The sequence below is a fragment of the Phyllopteryx taeniolatus genome, chromosome 4, assembly GCF_024500385.1.
Source record: "Phyllopteryx taeniolatus isolate TA_2022b chromosome 4, UOR_Ptae_1.2, whole genome shotgun sequence".
Classification (NCBI taxonomy): domain Eukaryota; kingdom Metazoa; phylum Chordata; class Actinopteri; order Syngnathiformes; family Syngnathidae; genus Phyllopteryx; species Phyllopteryx taeniolatus.
The window spans coordinates 22,988,031-23,015,085 of NC_084505.1; the positions used below are offsets into that span (position 1 = coordinate 22,988,031).

Here is a 27,055-nt window from a genome sequence, read left to right on the forward strand (position 1 = left end):
AGGAAGAGACACAATAATGACTTCTGAGAGACGGGCCAGAGTTAAAGAGTACAGTAGAGTGAGTGGGAAGATATTGTGCAGTGTTCTTTGTACAACTCCATAAATGGGATGTGTGTGCCTCACATCCATCCGTGTGCTCATCAGCCATGTATTTTATTGTTGTTGTTTCCGTTTGACTGGAATGCTTTGAGGTCACATGCAGAGACATGTTAGAGACACAAAAACTGTGTCATATTTTTGTTAAGAAAACTGCCTCTCTCTCTCTCTCTCTCTCTCTCTCTCTCTCTCTCTCTCTCTCTCTCTCTCTATATATATATATATATATTTGAGAAAGTCATACTTTTTTAAATACAAAGGTGGAAAAGGACATTTGTGGGAATTTTGAAATTTTCTTTTTATAACATGACTTTTATTTTCGTTAAATTCGAACCTTCATCTTTGGACTTTTTCCCAACGAACATACAACGTCTTCAGAGAAGGAGCTATCAGGTGAGCATAGTAACACATTCTCCCGCGGACCCAGACAGACGCTAAACATTAGCTTGGGTGATAAAACCACAAGATCGGTCACCAACTAGCCATAAAAGCACCACTCCGCTCGCTCGTTAATTACTGACAGCTGCTGTTTGATTAGCACATCACGGATGCGGGCCGGGCTAAGCGCTCATCGCGAAAGGTCGCGGCGGGATCGCTTGGGAGAGATGGGATAAAGTGCAATTGCCGTAATTAGCTTTTATCCAACTCCATTCAAAGTTGAAGCGGTGGAGCCCAGAGAGCTAAGATAGTCAACGTGGATTCATGCGGGGGAGAATTTGGAAATGGCAAAGTAACGCTTCACTGCAGGAAATTAAAGGAAAGCACAATGTCAGTTTATCCCACGAGACCTCAGTTCAGCAAGCATCCTTGGGATCATTCAGCATACAAATAGAGTTTTCTTTGTGACACCTATTCCAATGGAGTGCGCAGATGGCATATTGCCTGCCATCTTAGAGCATTTCGACAGATCTTTTACGACCCACAGCATATAGTAGTAGAATCTCTTCTGACCAGAAAAAAGTTTGTTTCTAGCTTTTTCCGTTCTTTAGTAATCAACAGTTTATGACCCCCCCCCCCGAAAACAAAACCAAACAGCAAAAACAAGCTTTTTGTGAAAAGAAATGTCAAAAGAACAGTAACTGACTTTTTTTTTTTTTTTTTTTGCTTTTGTGACACCTCAAACTGTAAAACAACAAAAACAAGACTGAAAAAGGGTAGATCTGTTTCATCTTTTCTCATCATCGCGACACAATTTCTACGACCGCGACACATACTCCGTATGTACCATACAAAAACATACTGTGTTCGATTGTGAGGTACGTAAACTTACAGGACATCAACGTGATGGCATTTCTCTTCTCATAGTCGACCTGACAAGCCGAGATTCACTGCCTAATCTTTTTCCTCTACTCAAAAGCTGTGCTGAGCTCAAACCTCTTCAGGGATCTGTTTGTTTGTCATTACAATGGTTTATAAACTTCCATGCCTACCCATTGAAAAACAGATTTGACAAATCTATATGTTGGTGGCAGTAAAGGGCTGGATTCCAGTTGACAAATACAATATATACGTCCACAGAGGTGAATGAGTTAACAACTATAAAAATTGTTTAAACATCTGTACAGTTTCTGGAAAAGGGTTAGGATTAGGTACAAGGGGTTTGGGTTTGTCACAATCCTTCCAGCCTGCTGTGTTGGGATTTTCCACTCTGCTCCTGGTCTCACTTCAGCTTGTTAGCCCACCCATACCTGCAGCGCCCAGCTGAGGCTTGTTATCCAGCCATCTTATAAGCAGCCTCACTCCACTTCAGCTTTGTCGGATCGTCCTCGCATTGTGCCGGACTTTCCAGTGATCGCTTCCAGATTGACTACTTTGTCCTAACTTGGTTGCTCCTAGTGATGGCGAGATGAAGCTTCATGAAGCATCGTAAGACTTCCGCCATTGGGTCGAGTAATGGTTCCTTTCTAGAAGTTTGATGTGCACGCAAAACCACCTGCTCGCCAGGTGCATAATCACAAGCAGCTGTATCTTAACCACATTTGTGATGAGTTGCATTCTTGTGTCTTTTTGGCTCACGTGAATGACAATGTAGAAGAAAATGTTTGACCAAGTAATTTCCCAACATAAAGTGTAAAATATATTATTTTTGAACGTACTCTGCGTGTAAATGCTCATCACTGGTATGGCAGGTTGTATAACGTTTTTTCTGTCACATTTGGAAAATTAAGCGGACAGAGGACTTTGAAATTGCTTATTTAGAAATAACAGTTTATCACCATTTTTGTTCAAGAGCAACATTATATAACTTGAGGTACAGTAATTTTTCCATTCCCAGTGAGGTTTTATTAAGACAATAAATACCTTCCCTTTGAATAAAATAAGAAATGGTGGAAAATCCATTTTTTAAATAAACAAATGTAATTAATAAACCTCAATCTTCTTTTTTCCTCTCGGCTTCTCCCTTTAGGGGTCGCCACAGCGCGTCATCCTTTTCCATGAGAGCCTATCTCCTGCATCCTCGTCTCGAACACCAACTGCCCTCATGACATCCATCAACCTTCTATTTGGTCTTCCTCTAGCTCTCTTGCCTGGCAGCTCCATACTCATCATCCTTCTACCAATATACTCACTATTTCTCCTCTGGACGTGTCCAAACCATCGAAGTATGCTCTCTCTAACTTTGTCTCCAAAACATCGAACCTTGGCCGTCCCTCTGATGAGCTCATTTCTAATTTTATCCAACGTGGTCACTCTGAGAGCGAACCTCAACATCTTCATTTCCGCCACCTCCAGCTCTGCTTCCTGTTGTCTCTTCAGTGCCACTGTCTCCCATCCGTACATAATGGCTGCCCTCACCACTGTTTTATAAACTTTGCCCTTCATCCTAGCAGAAACTCTTCTGTCACATAACACACCTGACACCTTCCTCCACCCGTTCCAACCTGCTTGGACCCGTTTCTTCACTCCCTGACGACACTCACCATTGGTCTGGATGGTTGACCCCAAGTATTTAAAGTCTTTCGGCCTCGCTATCGCTTCTCCCTGTAGCCTCACTCTTCCCCCACCACCCCTCTCATTCATGCACATATATTCTGTTTTACTTCAGCTAATGTTCATTCCTCTGCTTTCCAGTACATGCCTCCATCTTTCTAACTGTTCCTCCACCTGCTCCCTGCTTTCACTGCAGATCACAATGTCATCTGCAAACATCATGGTCCACGGGGATTCCAGTCTAACCTCATCTGTCAGCCTATCCATCACCACTGCAAACAGGAAAGAGCTCAGGGCTGATCCCTGATGCAGTCCCACCTCCATCTTAAATTTGTCTGTCACACCTACAGCACACCTCACCACTGTTCTGCTAGAATTCTATTGAACAAGCTGGTAAAAAACTCCACAGCCACCTCTCCTAGATGCTTCTATACCTCCACAGGAATGTCATCAGGACCAACTGCCTTTCCATTTTTCATCCTCTTTAATGCCTTTCTAACTTCCCCCTTACTAATCATTGCCACTTCCTGGTCCACCACACTTGCCTCTTCTACTCTCCCTTCTCTCTCATTTTACTCATTCATCAACTCCTCGAAGTATTCTTTCCATCTTGCTAGCACACTGCTGGCACCAGTCAACATATTTCCATCTCTATCCTTAATCACCCTAACCTGCTGCACATCCTTCCTATCTCTATCCCTCTGTCTGGCCAGCCTGTATAGATCCTTTTCTCCTTCTTTAGTGTCCAACCTGCCATACATGTCATCATATGCCTCTTGTTTGGCCTTTGCCACCTCTACCTTTGCCCTGTGTCGCATCTCAATGTATTCCTTTCGCCTCTCCTCTCAGTATCCCACTTCTTCTTGGCTAACCTTTTTTCTTGTATGATTTCCTGTACTGAGAGGTTCCACCACCAAGTCTCCTTCTCTCCTTTCCTGTCAGAAGATACACCAAGTATTCTCCTGCCTGCCTCTCTGATCATCTTGGGTGCAGTAGTCCAGTCTTCTGGAAGCTCCTCCTGTCCACCGAGAGCCTGTCTCACCTCATCCCGATAAGATACATAAGATTCGTCCTGTCTCAGCTGCCACCACATGGTTCTCTGCTCTGCCTTTGTCATCCTAATCTTCCTCCCCACCACCAGAGTCATCTTACACACCACCATCCTATGCTGTCTAGGCACACTCTCCCCTACCACAACCTTACAGTCGGTAACCTCCTTCAGATTACATCGTCTGCACAAGATTTAATCCATCTGCGTGCTTCTACCTCCGCTCTTGTACGTCACCCTATGTTCCTGCCTCTTCTGGAAAAAAGTGTTCACTACAGCCATTTGCATCCTTTTTGCAAAGTCTACCACCATCTGTCCCTCCAAATTCCTTTCCTGGATGTCCTACTTACCCAACACTTCTTCACCACCCCTATTTCCTTCACCAACATGTCCATTACAATCTGCACCAATCACGACTCTCTCTGTCTGGGATGCTCAGAACTACTTCGTCCTTCGTGCTCCTTCCAGAATTTCTCTTTCACCTCTAGGTCACATCCTACCTGTGGGGCATAGCCACTAATCACATTGTACATAACACCCTCAATTTCAAGTTTCAGCCTCATCACTCGATCTGACATTCCGCCAAGACATTCTTAGCCAACTCTTGTTTTAAAATAACCCCGACTCCATTTCTCTTCCCAGCTACACCGTGGTAAAATAATTTAAACCCTGCTAAACTTCTAGCCTTACTGCCTTTCCACCTGGTCTCCTGGACACACAATATATCAACATTTCTCCTAATCATCATGTCAACCAACTCCTGAGATTTTCCTGTCATAGTCCCAACATTCAAAGTCCCCACATTCAGTTCTAGGCTGTGTGCTTTCCTCTTCTCTTTCTGCCGAAGAACCCGGTTTACACCTCTTCTTCTTCTTCGACTTCGACCCACAGTAGCTGGTTTCCAACGGCGCCCTGCAGGTTGACAACGTCGGTGGCGGACGTGTTTTGTGTGCTTTTGAGTCCTGATTAAGGTTTAGGCCAAATTTTATGGTAGAGATTAAGGGTTAGTTTTTTGGATTACAGTTAGGGGGGGTTAGGGATAAATTGAGAAGTTAGGGTTAGTATTATAGTTTGTTTTTTATGGTTAACGGTTGGTGTTAGTCTTATGATTTAAGGTGTGTGGGTTACGGTTCTTATGTTTAAGGGAAAGGGTAAGGTTAAAGTTAGGTTAGGTTTCAGATTATTGGGTGGGTTAGGCAATGGTGTTAGTTTTATGGTTAGTGGTTAGGATTGAGGTTTAGGGGGCGTTGCGGGTTACGTTTTGGTTAGGTTTAGTGTTAGGGCTAGTGGTTAGGATTTCCATTCTTCTCAAAAGGGCAAAAGTGTGTGTGAGTGCGTGTGTGTATACCTCTCGCTATCCTGAGCACCCTCATAATCCTGATGATGGTTGGATTGATGGGTAGGGAGGCGTTGATCTCAATCTCCTCCAGCGTAATGCCCATCACCGACAGCAACACGATGGCCAGGTCCAACTGGTTCCACCTGTGCACGCACGCACGCACGCACGCACGCACACACGCACACACACACGCACACACGCACACACACACACACACACACACATGTCTGTCATCGTCTGCAGAAGTAGGAGCAAGTGAATTGAGAGTGTCATCAATGTTCAGGGCAAAGGACCGACTGCTCTGTTATGTTAATTCTCCAATGAATATTAATACTTACTTCACGCATCATTTGCATGATTCTCCCACCAGTAGCATCGCACCTGAGGGCCGACTCATGAATATCTACTTCAGTATGAGAAGATCGGCATCAATCCCGCCAAGGCCCTAGGCCCTCCTACCTCGTTATAATTGACTACCTCTTCCAAAAGGGGATTCAATTTGAGCCACTGTTGGTTTTCATGCAATAAATCAAAGAAAAATACTTCTTTTTACACCTGTATGACAATTAATAATATGCAAATGTGTCGGTACTTTTCAAAGCGGCGAAAAAGCCAGCTTTAACAGTGCAAAATTGGCTACAATGAGTGAGCAAAAAAATAGTACAACCAACCAAATATGAGGTGCAGCATCTAGTAAATAAGTGAAAAACAATCACAAATACAACTTTCTTTTGGGGAAGTCAATTCCCTGCCAAATTGCGGAATGAAATAAATGTTTCCTCGGACCAGATGTTATCGCTAGTAAGGAGATAGAGGAAATAGTACATGGAATAATGTAAATAATGTAAACACCCTCAAAACCGGGTGGCCAGGGAAATCCAAAACACAGAAGAGTAGAAGACTCGACGCAAATGCATTATGAAATAGAAATAATGGGTATTGTCATAGATGGATGCAAAGGGGAGTAGACAGGAAGTCAAAAGCTTCCTTCAGCACGTTTCTAAAAATGGAGCAGCAGATGTAATAATGAATATTTCCACGGTGGGAACTGCTGAAGTAATATGCAGCAACAGCTGCTCCATGCGGTAGCCATGCTTGGCGGTAGAGGACTCCACTGATATTGATATCCATTAAAATTCTATTTTTTGCACCTGCACAGCTTTAGCGTGGGTATAAAAATATATTATTCCTCCCCAAAAAATTTCACAACCAGTTTGTTTCCCGACTGAAGGCTTTTTTTCTCCAAATGGATTAGTCACGCATGAACAAACATGACTTTCAACCATCAATCCATGAATATGATATACAAATGCAAAATGAAAGCAACGAGCACCCCCGCAAAAGTCAGGGGATCTGAGTTATTAGAGGTTCGTGTTTTATGGCGAGTCATCAAATTTTGTTGCCATGCTCTGCCCACACACAATGACACACACTCAATTTCTTCGGCATTTTGGGTTGCCCATCTTTCTAGGTTAAAATTTGGTCGCTATCAGACAATCTCTAGGATGAGTCTGGTTTGAAGGACACCTAAAAATGCTCCAAATGTGCCCTCAATGGAATGCCCAAAATGGCAGCCTTTCTGTATTTTCAGGCATTTGTTTCAGAGAATTTTTTTTGTGGGTTTACTGATGATAACCATCCATCCATCTATTTTCTGAGCCGCTTCTCCTCACGAGGGTCGCGGGGGCGTGCTGGAGCCTATCCCAGTTATCATCGGGTAGGAGGCGGGGTACACCCTGAACTGGTTGCTGATGATAACCATCTATGCCAAATTCCATGTTGCTAAGTGAAACTGGCTAGGGAGCTGAATTTTCAGTCACACCATTTCATGCGCGTGTCACATGCCTGTCAAACATCTGTTCTGATTAAATGTAGTGGCCTGTGTAAACGCTCGTTCATAATAGTTCACGTTACATGCAAACAGTTGACCAGAGCTCTTAAAGTAGCACCCTGTTACTAATTTGGATTGTTTTGTGTGTATTGTAATGTTAATCAATTACCACAAAATTGTTTCATTGCATTAAAAGATAAGTAAACATAAATATTAATGGTACAGAAATTTCCCATATTAAAGTAGACCCTTGAACGTCTCAGTGACGTATTTTATTTGTCCATTTTTTTAGACAGGTGTCTATATTGTATTAAGAGCCAATCAGAGCCAAGTGGAGTGATATACAATGATCAGATTCCTAATGGAGTGGGGTCAAAAGTGCTGAGAAAAAAAAATTTGAGGGGCCAAAAGGTAAGGAAAGGTGAGAGAAATGGAGAGTTAAGACATTATTTGTTCAAGAATTAAATTCTACAGTTCAGCCAAGTTAACTAACAGTGATTTTAAGAGTGGATGGATCTACCTGGCTAACGTAAGGAGTTATTTGTGTGGAATTAAGGTCTGTTAATAGTGCTGTGTCATCGACACAAGGCCCGCTATTAGCAATTAGCTTTGCTTCGCTCAACGAGGAAGAGACAAAGTGCGTGCAGGAGATCAAGGGGTTTCTTATAATAGGTGTGAATGTGAATGGTTATTTGTTTATACTGTATGTGCCCTATGATTGGCTGGCAACCAGTTCAGGGTGTAACCCCGCCTCTCGCCCGAGATCAGCTGAGATATGCGCCAGCACACCCGTGACCCTAGTGATGATGAAGAGTAGAAGAGTAGCATAAATAGTATACTGTTAATGATGAGTAAAATGAATTTGTTTATTGTCGGTGTCCCATTTCATGACGACACTTCCAGTTGGGGCATTCAGTCTTTGTGCTCAGTCGTTTACCATTAATGTATCGTTAAATTGTGACACGGAGGCGGGGGCGGAGTCATGTACAAAGCAGAAGATATTGCTGCGATAGGGGGTCGAATTCCAGAACCTGCAGCCAATAACGTTAAAGTTACCGGTTACGAGTTACCCTCCCACCCCCCCGGTGGCATCAGCCGTTTCTGCCGACGTCCCCTTCTTGCGCCATTCTGCAGATGACAGATGTCGGAAACATTGGATTTAGAGAGTAGATTAACTATTTGTTGATTTCAAAGTAATTTTTTAAGGGAAGACACGTTTTATTAAATTGTTGCCTGTGCTGTTAAGGCAGCCCTCGCTTTTCGGCTGGCTTAAGAATGGTGTTTGGCTGCATGTTGACAACCGCGGCTATGAGTGGGAAGGCCACTGGCATCAATGGTGGATCATCTTGTACAACTGAGTTCAAATCCCACTGGAATAACATTGTGTTTTTTGTAACTTTGACTTTTTGTGAGTCTACTCATGATAGACATGCCTACCAAATTTCATGCTGTTCGGGGTCTGATTTTTCCAAGATCAAAATTGAATCTTTTATGGCAAATCATCAAACTTTGCTGCCATACTGCACCCACACACAATGACTTAATCTAAAAGTCTTCCCAATTTACCATCACCAAACCGTCTAGTATATGTTGTTAAAGTTTTAAAGCCATTGGACAAAATCTCTTGGACGAGTCACTCTTTTAAGGATGCCTGGAAAAATGGGCAAAATGGCCCTTAAATGGCTGATTCAAACCAAAATGGCAGACTTCTTTTGTCTTTCTAAGCATGGCTTCTTGAGACATTTTTGTGAGCCTACTCATGATTGAAAATCCTCCTAAAATTGAAACTGGCTTCAGGGCTTGGATTTTGCCAATTCTGGACAAATTTGTATTTGAAAGACCCCTGAAAATGGCCAAAATGATTGTAAAATGGTAGCTTCAAACCAAAATGGCAGACTTCCTGTTTTCAGGCATGGCTTCTCAAGATGTTTTTGAGGGCCTACTCATGATTGACATAGCTACCAAATTTCATGTTGCTTGGTGAAACTGGCTTCGGGGGCTGAATTTTCCAAACATTCACCATCCTTTTCGTACCTGTCCTTGAAAAAACGTCGAAATCCGAAGGCCACAAGCTTTAGAGTTGCTTCAATGACAAATGTGGACGTGAAGAAGTAGTTGCAGTACTTCAGTGCAGTCTCCAGAGACTAAGACAAAAAAGACAATACACCTTTTGAAATCAGAGTGCTGCTATAATGATTGACACGCAGGACCGTCCAATGAAAGCTCCAGCAGGTCAGGAAATGCTGGCCAATCACAGTACAGTCACACCATGCGGTTCGGTGGGCCTTAAAAACGAACGTCATTGATGCGATACTATTTTTTTCTTTTTTAATGAATGCTTATTTTTGCCATAACTAAATAAATAGATCCAATTAATTAACCAGTCAAAATCTAAAATAATAATTGTTATTTCAATTGTGAATATATTGAACACTCATTATTTAAATTAAAAAGGCCATTAAATAGTAAATACAAAAGTCCTGAAAATAATAAAGATGCTAGAAAATAAATAAATGCCAGGATAATCCCCTTTATTAAGTAAAATGTGACATATTTCATTAAAGCGCCCATTAATTAAAATGCTAAATATTGTATTTATTATCAATTAAGATGAACATACCAAATCGTCATTTATTTCATGATGTATGGATATATTCCATGACATTTTAAATTATTTAATGACACATATTTAATACATTTAAATATATATTTAATCAATGGATTTTTAAAAATTAGATTTCATCCATCCATCCATCTATTTTCTACCGCTTAGCCGAGGTCGGGTCATGGGGGCAGTAGCTTTAGCAGGGACGCCCAGACTTCCCCAGCCACTTCCTTCAGCTCTTTCGAGGGGATCCCGAGGCGTTCCCAGGCCAGCCGAGAGACTTAGTCTCTCCAGCGTGTCCTGGGTCATCCCCGAGGACTCCTCCCGGTGGGACGTGCCCAGAACACCTCACCAGGGAGGCGTCCGGGAGGCATCCGAATCAGATACCCCAGCCACCTCATCTGGCTCCTCTCGATGTGGAGGAGCAGCGGCTCTACTCTGAGATCCTCCCGGATGACCGAGCTTCTCACCCTATCTCTAAGGGAGAGCCCGGACACCCTGCGGAGGAAACTCATTTCAGCCACTTGTATCCTGGATCTTGTTCTTTCAGTCACCACCCACAGCTCGTGACCATAGGTGAGGGTAGGACTGTAGATCGACCGGTAAATCGAGAGCTTCGCCTTTCGGTTTAGCTCTTTCTTTACCACAACAGACCGTTACAATGTCCGCATTACTGCAGACGCTGCACTGATCCGCCTGTCAATCTTCCATTCTTCCCTCACTCGTGACCAAGACCCCAAGATATTTGAAGTCTTCCACTTGAGGCAGGATCTCATCGCCGACCCGGAGAGGGCACTCCACCCTTTTCCAACTGAGGGACCACGGTCTCATATTTGGAGGTGCTGATTCTCATCCCAGCCACTTCACACTCGGCTGCGAACCGCTCCAGTGAGAATTGGAGATCACGGCTTGATGAAGCGAACAGAACCACATCATCTGCAAAAAGCAGAGATGCAATTCTGAGGCCACCAAACCGGACCCCCTCTACGCCTCGGATGCGCCTAGAAATTCTGTCCATAAAAGTTATGAACAGAATCGGTGACAAAGGGCAGCCTTGGTGGAGTCCAACCCTCACCGGGTACGACTTACTGCCGGATATGCGGACCAAACTCTGACTCCGGTCGTACAGGGACCGAACAGCCCGTATCAGGAGGTTCGGTACCCCATACTCCCGAAGCACCCCCCATAGGACTCCACGTGGGACACGGTCAAACGCCTTCTCCAAGACCACAAAACACATGTAGACTGGTTGGGCGAAATCCCATGCACCCTCGTGGACCCTGTCGGGGGTGTAGAGCTGGTCCACTGTTCCACGGCCAGGACGAAAACCACACTGCTCCTCCTGAATCTGAGATTCGACTTCCCGATGAACCCTCCTCTCCAGCACCCCTGAATAGAACTTACCAGGGAGGCTGAGGAATGTGATCCCCCTGTAGTTGGAATACACCCTATGGTCCCCCTTCTTATAAACCACTCCAATCTGCCAACCCAGAGGCACTGTCCCCGATGTCCACGCGATGTTGCAGAGGCGTGTCAACAAGGACAGCCCCACAACATCCAGAGCCTTTAGGAACTCCGGGGAATCTCATCCACCCCCGGGGCCTTTCCACCAAGGAGCTTTTTAACCACCTCGGTGACCTCAACCCCATAGATAGGAGAGCCCACCTCAGAGAACCCAGATTCTACTTCTTCATGGGAAGGCGTGTCGGTGGAGTTGAGGAGGTCTTCGAAGTATTCTCCCCACCGACTCACAACATCCCGAGTGGAGGTGAGCAGTGCCCCATCCCCACTATACACAGTGTTGGTGGCGCACTGCTTTCCCTCCTGAGATGCCGGATGGTGGACAAGAATTTCCTTGAAGCCGTCCGCAAGTCTTTTTCCATGGCCTCACCGAACTCCTCCCATGCCTGAGTTTTTGCCTCAGCGACCACCAAAGCTGCAATCCGCTTGGCCAGCCGGTATCCATCAGCAGCCTCAGGGCCCGATAGGACTCCTTCTTCAGCTTGACGGCATCCCTCACCGCTGGTGTCCACCAATGGGTTCGGGGATTGCCGCCACGACAGGCACCGACAACCTTCCGGCCACAGCTCCGGTCGGCCGCCTCAGCAATGGAGGCGTGGAACATGGTCCACTCGGACTCAATGTCCCCCGCCTCCCCCGAGACGCGGGTGAAGTTCTGCCGGAGGTGGGAGTTGAAAATCCTTCTGACGGGATTCTGCCAGACGTTCCCAGCAGACCCTCACAATAAGTTTGGGCCTGCCAGGGCGGACCGGCATCTTCACCCCACCATCGGAGTCAACTCACCACCAGGTGGTGATCAGTTGACAGCTACGCCCCGCTCTTCACCCAATGACGCGACCACAAAGTCGATCATCAAACTGCGACCTAGTGCACGTGTGGACACCCTTATGCTTGAACATGGTGTTCGTGATGGACAATCCGTGATGAGCATAGAAGTCCAATAACAGAACACCGCTCGGGTTCTGATCGGGGGGGCATTCCTCCCAATCACGCCCTTCCAGGTTCTTGCCCACGTGAGCATTGAAGTCCCCCAGCAGAACGATGGAGTCCCCAGCGGGAGCTCTCCTTCGAAGGACTCCAAGGGTGGGTACTCTGAACTGCTGTTTGGTTCATAGGCACAGACAACAGTCAGGACCCGTCCCCCCACCCGAAGGCGGAGGGAGGCTACCCTCTCGTCCACTGGGGTGAACCCCAACGTACAGGCGCCGAGTCAAGGGGCAAAAAGTATACCCAAACCTGCTCGGCACCTCTCACCGTGGGCAACTCCAGAGTGGAAGAGAGTCCAACCCCTCTCGAGAGGACTGGTACCAGAGCCCAAGCTGTATGTGGAGGCGAGTTCGACTATATCTCGTCGGAACTTCTCGACCTCACTCACCAGCTCGGGCTCCTTCCCTGCCAGAGAGGTGACATTCTACGTACCTAGAGCCAGCTTCTGTAGCCGGGGATCGGATCGCCAAGGTCCCTCCTTCGGCCACCGCCCAGCTCACAATCCACCCGACCCCTATGGCCCCTTCCACAGGTGGTGAGCCCATGGGAAGGGGGACGCACGTTACCCTTTTGGGCTGTGCCCGGCCGGGCCCCATGGGTGCAGGCTCGGCCACCAGGCGCTCGCCTTCGAGCCCAAATTCACCTTATAGCTTTTAAAAATAGATTTAACAACATTTTAATGGTTTGTGGCATTTTATTTATTTTATGGCTTTTTAATAGTTAATTACATTTAATTAATTTGATGACTTTATTAAAAATGTATTATGTATTTATTATTTATTTTTTATTTAGATTTAAAAGCAGTCATGAAATAAATAATCATTGACAATATCTGTATAATTATTATTAAATAGTTATTTTTTTGGAGGCACGGTGACTGACTGGTTAGCACATCTGCCTCACAGCTCTGAGGACCAGGGTTCAAATCTGGCCTCGACTGTGTGGCGTTTGCATGTTCTCCCCGTGCCTGTGTGGGTTTTCCCCGGGTACTCCGGTTTTCTTCCACATTCCCAAAACATGCCTGGTAGGTTAATTGAAGACTCAAAATTGCCCATAGGTGTGAATGTGAATGGTTGTTTGTTTATATGTGCCCTGCGATTGGCTGGCGACCAGTTCAGGGTGTAACCCGCCTCTCGCCCGAAGATAGCTGGGATAGTCTCCAGCATGCCCGCGACCCTAGTGAGGATAAGCGGTACGGAGAATGGATGGAAATGAACATATATTTCACACATTAATCATCTGCTCGATTGGCTCTGTATTCCGTGATTATATATTATCATCACCAAGTTGGCATTTTACATGACACGCATGAGCAGTCTGCCATGTTGTTTACGTCCAAATACTGTACGTTACATATATATGTTATACTGTATCTTACCTGAGGCTGGCTGTAGTGCTCAAGTGACATGGTGATGACATTGATGCAGATGATGAAGGTGATGACCAGGTCCAGGTAGTGGCTGGTGCACAGTGTGTGGATGGCCAGTCGTGCCGGGCCATAGGAGGCGAAGTAAGGAAGCTTCTGGGCCTCTGCACGTGAGCACATTGGGTTAAGAATGCTGGGTATGAGGCAGCAGGGAAATTAGAAACATACCGCTCACACTGGGCATCATTCACGATGTGTAGAAATGTTCCTAACTCTGCAAAATCACAGTCGGATTCATGACGTGTACCGGTCAATTTTCTACTTACCATCGTACATGTTAGTGAATCAGAATTTATTCTAAAAGACAGGGTCTTTCCCGCTGAGGTGCAATCTGCATAAACCACGCCCTCATTTCCCTATAAAAGGGCATCCATTTGATGCCGAAGTGAGTAAGTTATAGATGTAAATTTTGTCAAATGTTGTTTGAGATTTGCAGCATGTGTACTTGGTCGATACAAAAACTTTGAAGCCTCGGATAAACAAGAAAATGCGAGCAGGATACACACATACTGTACATACAGCACAAACTGTACAAGCACTTGAACGGAAAGGGGGTGAAAGTGACGAAGTGTCCATTTCACGGTTATTTAGAACATTTAGTTAACTCAGCAAATTCCCGCTTTCAGTTCTTGTAGTTACAGTTTTCATAAAATACTGTCGTTTCAACACATTGTGCATCTTCGGTAAAACGTGTTTAACGTTCTTTCAGAAGCTGATCCTTTATTATTTGTGCGCACGCATGGTCTGAGAAGATTTGTTCGCAGAGTAGACACACATTCATGTACGGCCATATTGATGATCACAGTTCGTCAAACGTGCGTATGCACAATTTAGGCACAAATTTGTGCATACCCTCTGTTAGTGAACGAGGCCCAATATTCGTCAGAGCATTTGAGGCGGCTGGAAAATTGGAAACAAAGTGTGACGTCAACACATTCTAATCAAATGTAAGCAAGAATTTGCTACCAAGTGGCAGTGAGCAGTATAGGGATGACGGATGAGCTAATTGGACAATTGGCGTGTGCTCGAGGCTGTTAAGAAATCAGGAACAGCTAACTTCAAAGCATTCTAGATATATGTAAATGATGCCTAGTGACTGTGATGCTGCATTTGAGGCGGCTGGAAAATTTGAAACAAGGTCTGACGCCAAAGCATTTCCAACTTGTCATCAAAGCAGCGTTTAGCAATGCCATCCATCCTTCCATTTTCCGAGCCGCTTATCCTCACAAGGGTCGCGGGAGTGCTGGAGCCTATCCCAACTATCACCGGGCAAGGAAGCGGGGCACACCCTGAACTGGTTGCCATTTTAATTTTTTTGTCTATGATGTTATCTTTAGGCTCATTTTGGGGAATAGCTCTAATATTTTGGAATCAGCCAACAAAAAGTCTCATATTTTTTTGTGTGACAACTTTAAATCCATTAGAAAATGGGGACGCTATGAGCGTTAGCAAAACATTTTGCTTTTCTTTTTTTTGTGGTCAATATTACTTACTGCGCCTCTTCTTCTCCATGCGTCGCTGGCGCTTCTCCTCGCGCCGCCTGGCCTCCTCCACCTCCTGGTGTTGGCGACACTTGTGGAAGTTCTCCACCACCACGCCCACAAACATGTTGAGCACAAAGAAGCTGACGATGAGCAGGAAAGAGATGAAGTAAAGCAGCATCCACGGGTTGTTGTTGATCACCGGCTGTAAGGGGGGACGGCAACGACGGGGAGGGGGGGGGGGGAACAATGTTAGTGTGCCAATCACTAAACATAATCCCTTATCTTTGATTTATATAGTTAAAGTATAAAGTTTCCACCATATCAGACTACCGAGGTGTTCCTAATAGAGTGTCCAGTGTGGAGGGTACTGGAAGACTACTTTTAAAAATATACTGTATAATATTTTATCCCACATTTCATCTTTTTAAAAGTCAAATCACTGTCTAGTTTCTATAGAAGTGTCAGCCAATTATCTAAAGCCAAGCAGCCAGCTCTACAAAAAAAAAAACACATTCCGGTCCTGTATAAATATAAAGTTATAAGTATAATACATCCAGAGGATTGGAGAAGGAGCAGGTAAAAGTTATTACACGACATCATTACCAAGCAACAATCATGGTTCAAGTGTCACCAAAAAGCAGCAGACGTTCAATTGTGTGAGAAAGAGAGCTGAAAGCTAAAATTGGATTAGTCTTTTTTTTTTTGCCCTCCTCCCTGCAGCAGCCTGACAGAATCTTCCGGAAAAAAAGGAGAAAGTCTCCCTGTAGTAGATTACTTAATGGCTTTGAAATGAAAGCAGCTGCGAGGGAGAATCTGTTCACATCAGCTGTCGCGTACGCGTGGCGTATGTGCGCCTGCGGGCAACAATGTGCCACGCAAAAAAGGTCGACACTTGAGTTGAGGACAAAAATGCTGATGTGGTGAACAAATGCGTTTAACCTCTTGGCAAATATCTAGAAGTCTATGAAGTTCACGCTTTGGCACATTGGAAGGAAAGGAGTTCATTTGGATCCCATCTCTGACACCAAACGGGGTGGCAAAATGGTTGCATGTTATAGCATGTAGCTTCTACAAACACGAGGAGCCTTGTGAACATAGCATACAGCTGTTTACAGTGTCCACTGGATCCCACTTCTGACCCAACTGTTGTGGTGAATCTGTCTGACCGTCCCGTGCAGCTAAATATGGTAATAAAAATATTAGTATCGAAGTCCCACGAAGAGGACATTCAGATTGTTAATTTATTGGATCCCACTTCTATGACACCAAATATTGTGGCAATAAAAATGTAAGGTAGACAAGTTCTTCACACTAGCTGCTACAGACATGAGGAGCCTAGTGATAATCAAGTAAAACTCTATACAGTGTCCTCAAGATTCCACTTCTGGCTTACCCCTTAAACTGTCTGACCCTCAAATGTAGCTACATAAGGTAACCAACATTGTTACCCAACATTCGGTAGATCAGTCCTCTGGACCTCACTTCTGACATGGCAATATGGTCACATACTTCTGACTCAAATGCAAGTTTCGACTTCTGGCACCAAACCTTGTGCAATTTCTCAGACTGTTTGACACCGCTGCGTAGCTACGTAAGGTAACCAACATGTCCAGTTGGTCACTCCTCTGGATACCACTTCTGACACCAAATGTTGTGACAGTATGGTTGCATCCTACGATGCAAGGTCCTCGTAGCATGCTAGGTTCTACATAAAGATGAGCAGTCCCGTGATGATGATATACATTTGTTATCAGCATCCTCTTGATCCCACCTCTGGCACCAAATGTTGGGGCATATACCAATGTCATCTCATCTTTTATGTTTGTCCAGTTAGTATTAAATTATACATTGCTCTTGGAGCCCACTTCTTCTTCTTCTTCTTCTTCTTCTTCTCAAATGGAGTAGACAGGTTTTCTGACTAAGGTGCTAAGTACTGCTACAAACATTTCTTTACCGCTTATCCTCAGTACTGTCGCGGGCTGTTGGAGCCTATCCCAGCTATCTTTGGGCAGGAGTCGGAGTACACCCTGAACCAGTCGCCAGCCAATCGCAGGGCACATAGAAACAAACAACCATTCGCACTTACATTCACACCTACGGGCAATTTAGAGTCCTCAATCAACCTACCACGCATGTTTTTGGGATGTGGGAGGAAACCGGAGTACCCGGAGAAAACCCACCCAGGCACGGGGAGAACATGCAAACGCCACACAGGCGGGGCTGGGATTTGAACTCCGGTCCCCAGAACTGTGAGGCAGATGTGCTCAACAGTCGCCCACCGTGCCGGCCTGTTGTGCTGTTGCTGTTGTTACAAACAGGAATGTCAAAAACAAAATACAGCGTCCATGTCCCTCTTCTGACAGCATCCCATTAGATTGTCTAAAACTCTAAATAAGGTAACAAAGGTCATTTTAAATCCTCTGGATCCCACTTCTTTCTCCAAATGTCATGGCAAAATGGTTGCATAGTCGACAAGGTCTATAAATAAGAACAAATTGATTGCTCCCAATTGCCACTAATACATGGCTGGTGAATCTTCGGATCCTACTTCTGACACCAAATATTTTGCCAAAATGGTCAATATTATTGTCTTTGTAGATTATTCTTTGCAGGAAGTGGGTTACCTGCTGGTCAATGCCCACTGCATCCAGTCCGTGGTACATGATATTCACCCAGCCATCTTTGGAGGCCAGCACAAACAAGGACATCAGAGCCTTTGGGAAGTTACAAAAAAAAACAAAAAAACAAACAAAATAAAACTGATGAACAATTTTTAATCTGGGAACACAATAAGACTTGGGACACAGTTCTTTAATAAAGAACTTGGGACACAGTTCTTTATTAAAAAGTAATCAATTAAGGGTGCTTTGTACCTGACCAAGATTGTCAAAGTTGTATTTGTGGTGCACCCATCGGTAGTTGGCGGCCAGGCAGTCAGACTTGTTGGTGATGTTCTTCACGTTGAGACTCACGCAGTAGTAGAATTTGCCTTTGAACAGCTGCCTCACACACATGCAGAGAAATACCTTGTTGTGATATGCATTTCTGAAGTGCTTCCATAATTAGCACCCGATGCAGCTCCAGTGCGCACATGAAAGACTTGACAGCGTGAGTTGTTGACAGCCTGATTTTCCCTCATGAGGAACAATTTCATTCAGAAGTGTTGCATGATGGGAAGGCTAAGAACAATATGAGGGTTTAGAAGGATTATGCAGAGGAAAAGCAACTGTTTATTAAGGGGTTCATATAGCACGAAACATAAATAAAACTACCTAAGGGTACCTACAACCCTACTCTTAACACGGAACCCTAACCCAAACCCCACTACCCCTACTCATAACCCTTTACACGTACCCTAATCCAATTATTAACACATATCCTAACCCTTACCAAAACAGTTAACCCTAACACTGAACTCTAATCCTAGCACTAACACTCTCTCTAACGCTAACCCCTAAAATTACCCCTACAACCCCTAAAACTAACACTAACCCAATGCCTTGACCTTGGAACTAAACCAAACCCCTTACACTTATGCCGAACTCAGCCTACAGGCCTTTCTTGTCGTTCACAATGGCCACTACGTCAAGACATGGTGTCACAAATTTGTTTACCAGACGAGTGGCCACACTACAAGTATGACACTAACCAGACCCTGGTCATCACATGCTCTCGCCAAGAGCAGGGGCCAACAGCACAGGTCTTCGGGCAGGCGGGGCAAGAAGAAAGAGCCCAGGCAGCAGGGAAACAGTTTGTGGGGATGCAGGACCACAGGACGCAAGTGCGAGAAGTGCAGGTTTGACCGGAGCTTGGCTCCGCAGGAACAACCAGCACATAGCGCGTGCTCCCAGCAGAAAAGTGAGAGAGAGAGCGCGCGGGTCAGGAAGTCACGGGTCACACTATTGATCAATGTCTAGGAACAATTGTAGAAGCATCTAGGACATGTCACACTATGCGGGAAAACAAAAGAATTCCGACACGGCAGACTTTCTGCGTTGCGAGGCGTTGTTGAATATGTCACACTACACGGGTTGACGACGCTTGATCAGGGAATCATAACCGAAATGAACGGCCACGACAATAATTGTTTGCGAGATGTGTCTGTCAGATCAAAATCTGGCTACATTTGTGTAGTCTGAGCTCTGCCTTATCCTAAAACGAACTGATAACACTAACCACAACACCAACCCCATCACTAACCCTAACCCCTGACATTGGTGCTAACTGAACATCCACCTCTACTCCAACCTCAAAGCCTAATTCACAGACCAAGCCTTTACAATGACACCAACCCCAACCTTAACCCATCCGTCCATCTATTCTCAATACCGCTTATCCTGTTCAGGATCGCGGGGTGCTGGAGCCTATCCCAGCTGATTTTGGACTACACCCTGAACTGGTCGCCAGTCAGTTGCAGGGCACATATAGACATGGACAACCATTCACACTAACCCTAACCCTACCACGAATCTTCACCCATGACAGTTACTCCAACCCATAACCCTAACACTATCCCCTAACTCATTAACCCAACACTTATCCTAAAAGCAACCCTTTGTAGCATTTTCTTTACCTGAACGCCAAGAATTCCAAAGATGATGAAAAAGGCACAGCATATGAGGACGATGTTGCCGATGGGCTTGAGAGAGGTAATGAGGGTCTCCACCACCAGCTTCAGACCCGGAGCTCTGCTGATGACCCTGCCAGAGGACAGAGGGAAAAATATATAACCTTTGCTACAGCTCCAGATCAAATTCCCCCCAGCCCACCTGAGGGGTCGCAACGTCCGCAGTAGCCTGAGGACGCGGAGGACACCGAGGATTTTAGCGCCGCCCGCCATGGACACCACGATGTCGATGAGCGACACGAAGACCAGGAAGCCGTCCAGAATGTTCCAGCTGCTCCGCAGGTAGGCCGTCTCACCCAGGTACAGACCCATGGACACCACCTGTGGAGATGAAGGGTGCGAAGATGATGAGGAGACGATGAAGACCATGCAGAAAACACAGCAGGGGCCCCTCGTGTTGACATCCTTTAATATTAGGTTCATTTTTCTTCCAATGTAGTCGCTCAGATTTGTTTGTTTTTGTTTAATGCTCCCTTGATAATGGATGCAGATAATCTCACATTGTGGGATTTTAAAAGACACATGAAACCACAGTTTACCTTACCTTACTTTCTTTATTCGCAGAACTTTTGGGTTAGGGTGCTTGTGGAGACGAGTTTTGACAATGTGGGCAAATCACCGAAACTTTGCTGTCAGGCTGTGCTCCAAACCTATGAAGAAACCCCCAAATCTTTGCAATCCATTGTTGCCCATCTGTCTAGTATACCCTGGTTCGATTTAGTGGCAAACAGTTGAATTTACTACTACAGAAGTATGTTCCGGTACAACTCCAGTGTTCAGGGACGGCTCCCTGGAGCAAACAGTGGAAAATCTGTGAATTGATGCCCCTCTTAAAAAGCTCTATGCTGTAATATAATTGCTATGGATGCCAAAAGATGGCGGCAAATGACTACTTTTGTCCAAATAACTCCTTAACTAGCATTAGCACCAAGATGACACCAAGATGCCACCAGATGGCACCAAAGCAATACTTTCCTTTGACTCTTTCCTTGTCCAAATAGGGATCGGTTCCAAAAAGAAATCTGCCAATAGTCGAATTTACAAATGCCAACCTGCGAACATGCTCTGTACTGGAAGTGGCAAAAAAGGCACATTCAAGCCAAAATGGTCAAATACCTGTGCGTTTCACTGCATAGGTTCCTGGGGATTTTCGTGTGACTGACTTGTCATGATGGTCATGTGTGTCGGATTTCGTGTTAATTGGACTCACTTTTGGTCAAAATGGGCAACAAGTTCATTTTGTGCTTCATGGTCAATCACTGCAGATAGAATGTACCCCCGCATATTCCTGGTTTGGGATTTGCAGATTCACCTATTTGCAGATTTTTTATGGGGAACCTATCCCTGGCATTCACAGAATTATTTGTGGTATTTTCTTCCAGCGTACCTGTTTATTCACATTTTTTGGAATGGTCCCTTGGCCTTTCACATTTTTTGGGTGAAAATATATATATCTTTTTTTGTCAACAGTTTTAATGAGTGTCAATTATTTGTATTTTCGATAACTTAGGCAGCATAGTATATGAGCTCTATACAGGGCAACTTTTGGTGAGACGTTAAAGACATCGGCCATGTCAAGTGAGCCAGATTTCACTGTACACTGCAAGGTTTCAAGACATGCGAGATGCAGCAATATCGCTCTGTTTCACAGACACCAGTTGCAGCAAATGAACCATATTTAATTGTTCCCTGCCCAGATTCAAGGCACCCTTTACCGGAGGCAGCAAAAAATGCCATGCTTTTTCTTTGGACAGTGACATTATCTTGAGAAGATGCAAACTCCACACTGGCAGGGCCTGGATTTGAACCCCAGTCCTCAGAACTGTGAGGCAGATGTGCTAACTAGTCGTCCACCATGCCGCCCGCCTTCGCACAATATAATCTTATTCCAAGTGTTGCATTGAGGTGACTGGTCATTATTTTTAACAAAGTGAAGACACACTTTTGTTCGCCGCCATTGGGCACAACCACGTGTTCGTGGGCATTCTTCTTCATTGGTTTTTGCCACGAAAAATTATTATTATTTTCTTTGTCGAGTGACACTATTAGTTTTACAGAGCAACTTTTGGTTTGATGTTAAGTGGGCCAGATTCATCAAGTGAACCAAATTTCATTATTCCCTGCACAGATTCAAGATGCCCTGCACCGGATGCAGCACAGTAGGTACTGTAATACCTTTAACTTTTACAGGGCAAATTTTGGTTGGATGTTAGGTTGGGTAAAGTCAACCAGGTTTTATTGTACCCTGCACCAATTCAAGAAACCTCGTGCTGGAAGCAATACATGCCATGCTTCACAGTAGAAACAGTTGTTTTTTCTTTGGACAGGATTAAACTTTTACAGGAAAATTTTGATCCAATGTTTGTCTAACCAAATTTCATTGTAGCGAGCACAGATTCATGACACGCTGTGGTGGATGCGGCAAAACGTTCATGTTTCACAGTGTTCGTTGTGTTCCATTTTTCTCCCCAAGCTCATGCAGACTTCCAGGCCATGCTACAAATACATCAACATTTAGCTCAGATGACAAAGGCGAGGAATAAGAATATCCTGGGGAGGCATGCGGGTATCACGGTGGGCAGGATGAAGACTGTGACAGGAAAAAAACGTTGGGAGAAAAAAGACAAGGTTGGAAGATGAAGGCGTGTGTGAGATGTTTTGGAGGGGCGTCATTTTGTCACTTGCCGGCACTCGCTTGCTAAAAAACTGTCACAAGGCAACACAAAGCTTCCTGCTTTCTCGAAGGAAAAGAAAGAGAATTGCGGAAAAGAATGGGTAATTCTGTCATGAGTTTTGTCAGGAAACAACAGTGGAATTTTCTTTTTTGTGACGTACATGTTGGAAATCTAGCGCCACAACTACATGCTCTCAAATACAGAATGTTTATTATTACATGAGCACAGTACACCAACAATTAACACATTTTACTTTGGCTTGTGGGTGTGTTAAAACTTTTAACACTTCCTCAAGCAGTTTTCTTTGCTTTTTTCTTTTCTTGTAACTTTAAAGAAAGCAAAAACCAAAGAAAAATTCTGGAGAAGTTTTGCCTTCAAAGGGAGTTAAATGTGGTCCCACTGTTTCTAATTAGAGGCCTGTGTTCAAGGTTGGAAAGATCAGTTTGCAATGTGTGCGTGCCTGCCTTCGTGTGTGTGTATCTGTCTATCTGTGTGTTTATAGGAATATTAGCTTTGCTTAGTATGTCCAGATATTGAAGCCAATGGACATAAGCTCGATTAAATGGGCAGGAATAAATGGATATGTAGGTATGAAATTGGCAGGATGGGAAAACGTAGGTAGTTAGGTAGGAAGGTCGGATAGGTGGGGAAATGGATAGGTGGGATGGAAAATAGATATATAGGATTGTAGGTAGATCGGAGAGACAGAACGGAAAAAGAGGTAGGTAGGAAAGATAGATTGGTACTGGGTAGGTGGGGTGGGCAGGTCGGTCGGTTGGCCGGTCGGTAGCTAGGTATGTAGGAAAATGGATAGGTGAGATGGAAGGTAGGTAGGTAGGTTTATAGGTAGGTAGATAGGAGAAACTGATAGGTAGGATGGAAAAATAGGTAGGTAGGAAGGCTAGATTGGTAGGATGGAAATAGGTAGGTAGGTAGGTAGGTAGGTTTCCAAGTAGGGTTTTAAGCTAGGTAAATAGAAAGGTAGGCAGGTAAGTAACATAGATGGATAGATTAGACCAACTCGTAGGTATAGTAGGAAGGAAGTGAAAATAGATAGGTAGTTAGCAAAAATAAGTAGGTAAGAGGGAAAACAGGCTGGTAGAAAAGATTATTAATCCATCAATCAAACTTTAATTGTATGGAACTTTTCAAACATACAATGCAACCCCACGTGCTTTACATGGATTAAAATCAACACACCCACCACTTGTCCACAAGGACAGAGACACGCACACACATACAGTTAAGAAAAGAACTCGTAATGCCCCAAGACATACCCGCTCACACACATACTACTTTAAAACATAATACTGAGATGACCTAAGAAACCTGAAGCTGGGCACAAAGCATCCAAGTCAGGAAACACCATCTCAAAGAGCACACACAGGCACACACAACGACCGGTGGGATAGGGAGTTAAGGTTGGTCGGGAGGGGATGAGGAGGGACGTTTCTTACCTTGAGGGTCATCTCGGCCACAAAGATGGCAGTGAAGACATAGTTGGAAATGGTGAGGAGAAGCCTTTCCTGGGACACAAGATGGAAAAATAGGTAAGTTAGGTACAAAAAATAAGTAGAATGGTAAGTAGGATAAATAGTATGGAAAAATAGGTAAGTCTGGAAATGGGTAGGTACAGTCGATTGGTTGTAAGGTAGGTAGGTAAAAAATAGATTGGTAGGTAGGTAGGTAGATAACAATAGGTGGCGCTCCAGCTGGTAAGCACAAACATAAACTGTCTTCCCTCCTGGTATGCTCCAGGTATCTAAAGTCATAAACTAATTGGTGATATTAGTAAATCATGTTACCAGACTGCCTTGGAGGATCCTGGGCCTCTCAAGAGCCACCGTGATGCAATTGAGAAAGATGAAGACCAGCACCACGTAGTCAAAGAGCTTGTGAGCAATGATTGACTGGCAGACTGCCCTGAACCTGGCAGAGGAAAACCACAAGAGACCATGTAAGATTTGTTCCTTTAATAACCTCAAAGACGGGATCATGGGGAACTCCAGCATTACTCAATCATGCTATTATTTACAGGAATGTGTAGACTGGGGCAGTACATTCTGCATATTTCTGCACCTCGCTTCACCAGCAGTCTCAAAAGTTCATTTGATTTGCTTTAAAGTCTGTCCGCGGGAAGTCTTACATTTAATGTTAAAAGCAAAAGAGTAAAAAAAAAAGACATTTCAATCCTTAAATCCAACAATCAACCGTCTGAAAAGGGCCACGGCCAAAAAACAACATTGCACAATTTTCTTCAGATCATAAAATTTCAGTCATCATATTGTAGTTGAAGTTAAATGCAATGTATCATAATTTGAGTTAAATGCATCAAATCTTATTGCAGTATCGTAGTGAACTATTGTATTGTACCACATTGAAGTCGGAGTTTAATCGTATCGTAGTTGACAAATTTGCAAATAGTGTTTTGCATTTTAGCATATTGGGGCTCAGAATGAGTCGAACCGCCAACAAACACAAAACCATTTTTTTTAATGGTTATACATTTAACTCCAATTACGATGCGATACGATCTAAGGGTGATTTGATACGAGTCAGCGGTATTAAAATGGGACAGGATTCACTACGATTACGATGTGATACGATTCACTCCAAGTATGATGCAATCCTATACCGTTCGGTACAATCACAATGCCTTACAATATTCGATATTTAACTCCAATCGGAGTGAATCATGCTCCATCCCATCATAAGTGGTGTCAAATGAGCTGCGTCGTATCACATCGTTATGGGAGTGAATCATATTCTATTACAATTAAGAGTGAATCAAATCATATTGCATCATAATTGGAATTGAATGTATCATGTAGCGTCACTATTTAATTGGAGTGAATCCTATTACAGTGTAACATCGATAAAACGGACCGTCACTACTGAACAATGTGCCCAAAAAATGGTCTCCATTTGTCACTTAAACTGCCGTTGACAAAGTGTGTTAGTTCTAGAATTGGCCGCTGGTGTTGTAGCATATTGTCTTGTTATTAAGTTTATTATATCGTATTGTATTGCATTGTAGTATTAATGAATCACATTGCATTGTGTCGTAATTGCAACGAATCATATCATATTGCATCATTACTGGAGTTCAACATGTCATATCGTCATGGGAGTGAAACGTGCTCTATCATATACTGTAGTTGGAGTTAGACGGATCATAACGTATCACATCGCATTTTAATTAGAATGGATCAAACCGTACCATAATTCGAGTCAATCACATCACACTGCATTGTAATTGGAGTAAATATGCAATAGGATGCGATTCACTACAATTATGATGCGATATGATAGGTTGAACTCCACTTTTGATATGATACAATGCAGTCCCCATTCCAAACAATCACCTCGTCGACAGAGTCAACAAAAACGAACAGCACCTCCAGCCTCGTACTGGATTCCTCCCTGAAAGCCAGACACAGTGCAGGTGTGTAGCGAGATAGCGAGAGAGCGAGAGAGCGCCTACGCCTGTCAGGCCAGGCCGAGGTGACACTTTCAAACACTTTCAATAAGGCCAAGCCCACCTTCGCACTGCCCCCAGTGACAATTTATATGCGTCTATGCATGTTAAGCAGCTCCCCTCACCGACCCCCAAGTCTCCTGGATTGTGTTATGTACTATGCACAAAATTCAGTTGTACAAAACTGACAGTTTTTTTTGGGTTATGATGAACATCAATTCCAACAGTGTACACTAATTGCTTATGCATTTGTGTTTGGTTACAGTAGAGCATATGCATATTTCATCATGTGGAGTCAATTTATGAGCGTCATGGGGTGCTTTAATTGTCTTTTTGTAAAATTTCCTAGAATCTTAAGTCTATCTTTCAATTTTTCCAAAAATGTTGGTACTTTGTTTAACACAACTGCAGCATAATTGGAGTGAATTGTATCATATTGGAATTTGGACCGTCAATCGATCATTTTTTTTCTAATCAGATTAATCCCACCTTTTGAATTTTGATTAATCACGATTAATCACAGGCGCCAAATACACCACACACAGTAGCATATTTTGTTTTCAAATGGTAATTTAAACTTGTGTTTCGATGAAAAGCGTTAAGCACTGCACTATATGCAAATTACCTTTGTTTTATTGAAAGGTCCATCAGGGTGACTTTTGCAGCAACATTTTAAGATGAGCACACCAGTCGGAGACTCCTCACTCACCTTTGAACTGGCGTCAGCATTGACCTTATCACGGACCTTTTCGCGACCTGTGCCACATTTCAGATATCCATCCGCAGTTAAGGTAAAATAAATTCAATCAAATCAAAATAAATTGTCTGATTAATCTGAGTGAACGCACGATTAATGCGATATTTTTTGTGATTAATCATGAGTTAACACTTTAATTTTGACAGCGCTAATTGTAATGTACTTGAGAGCATTTTATAGCATCCTAATTGGAGTGACTCGTACCATATCGCATTGTTAGTGAATTGTGCCGTATCGCATTGTAACCATG

The 27,055-nt window shown here is 44.0% G+C and overlaps 1 protein-coding gene across 4 annotated transcripts in view; it reads right to left on the bottom strand.

Annotated features, from left to right (window-relative positions):
- The window catches only part of LOC133476813 (voltage-dependent T-type calcium channel subunit alpha-1I-like), a 102,325-nt gene that overhangs the window by 16,957 nt on the left and 58,313 nt on the right, over positions 1–27,055 (bottom strand). For all 4 annotated transcript variants that reach the window (XM_061770712.1, XM_061770711.1, XM_061770710.1 and 1 more), the window contains exons 19-28: positions 24,376–24,499; positions 24,028–24,096; positions 20,038–20,216; positions 19,842–19,968; positions 18,142–18,267; positions 17,893–17,982; positions 15,278–15,470; positions 13,737–13,888; positions 9,280–9,389; positions 5,424–5,557 (exon numbers count right to left, since the gene is read on the bottom strand). In XM_061770712.1, the coding sequence (XP_061626696.1) occupies positions 5,424–5,557; positions 9,280–9,389; positions 13,737–13,888; positions 15,278–15,470; positions 17,893–17,982; positions 18,142–18,267; positions 19,842–19,968; positions 20,038–20,216; positions 24,028–24,096; positions 24,376–24,499 (1,304 nt within the window). The remainder of the gene's footprint in view (positions 1–5,423; positions 5,558–9,279; positions 9,390–13,736; positions 13,889–15,277; positions 15,471–17,892; positions 17,983–18,141; positions 18,268–19,841; positions 19,969–20,037; positions 20,217–24,027; positions 24,097–24,375; positions 24,500–27,055) is intronic.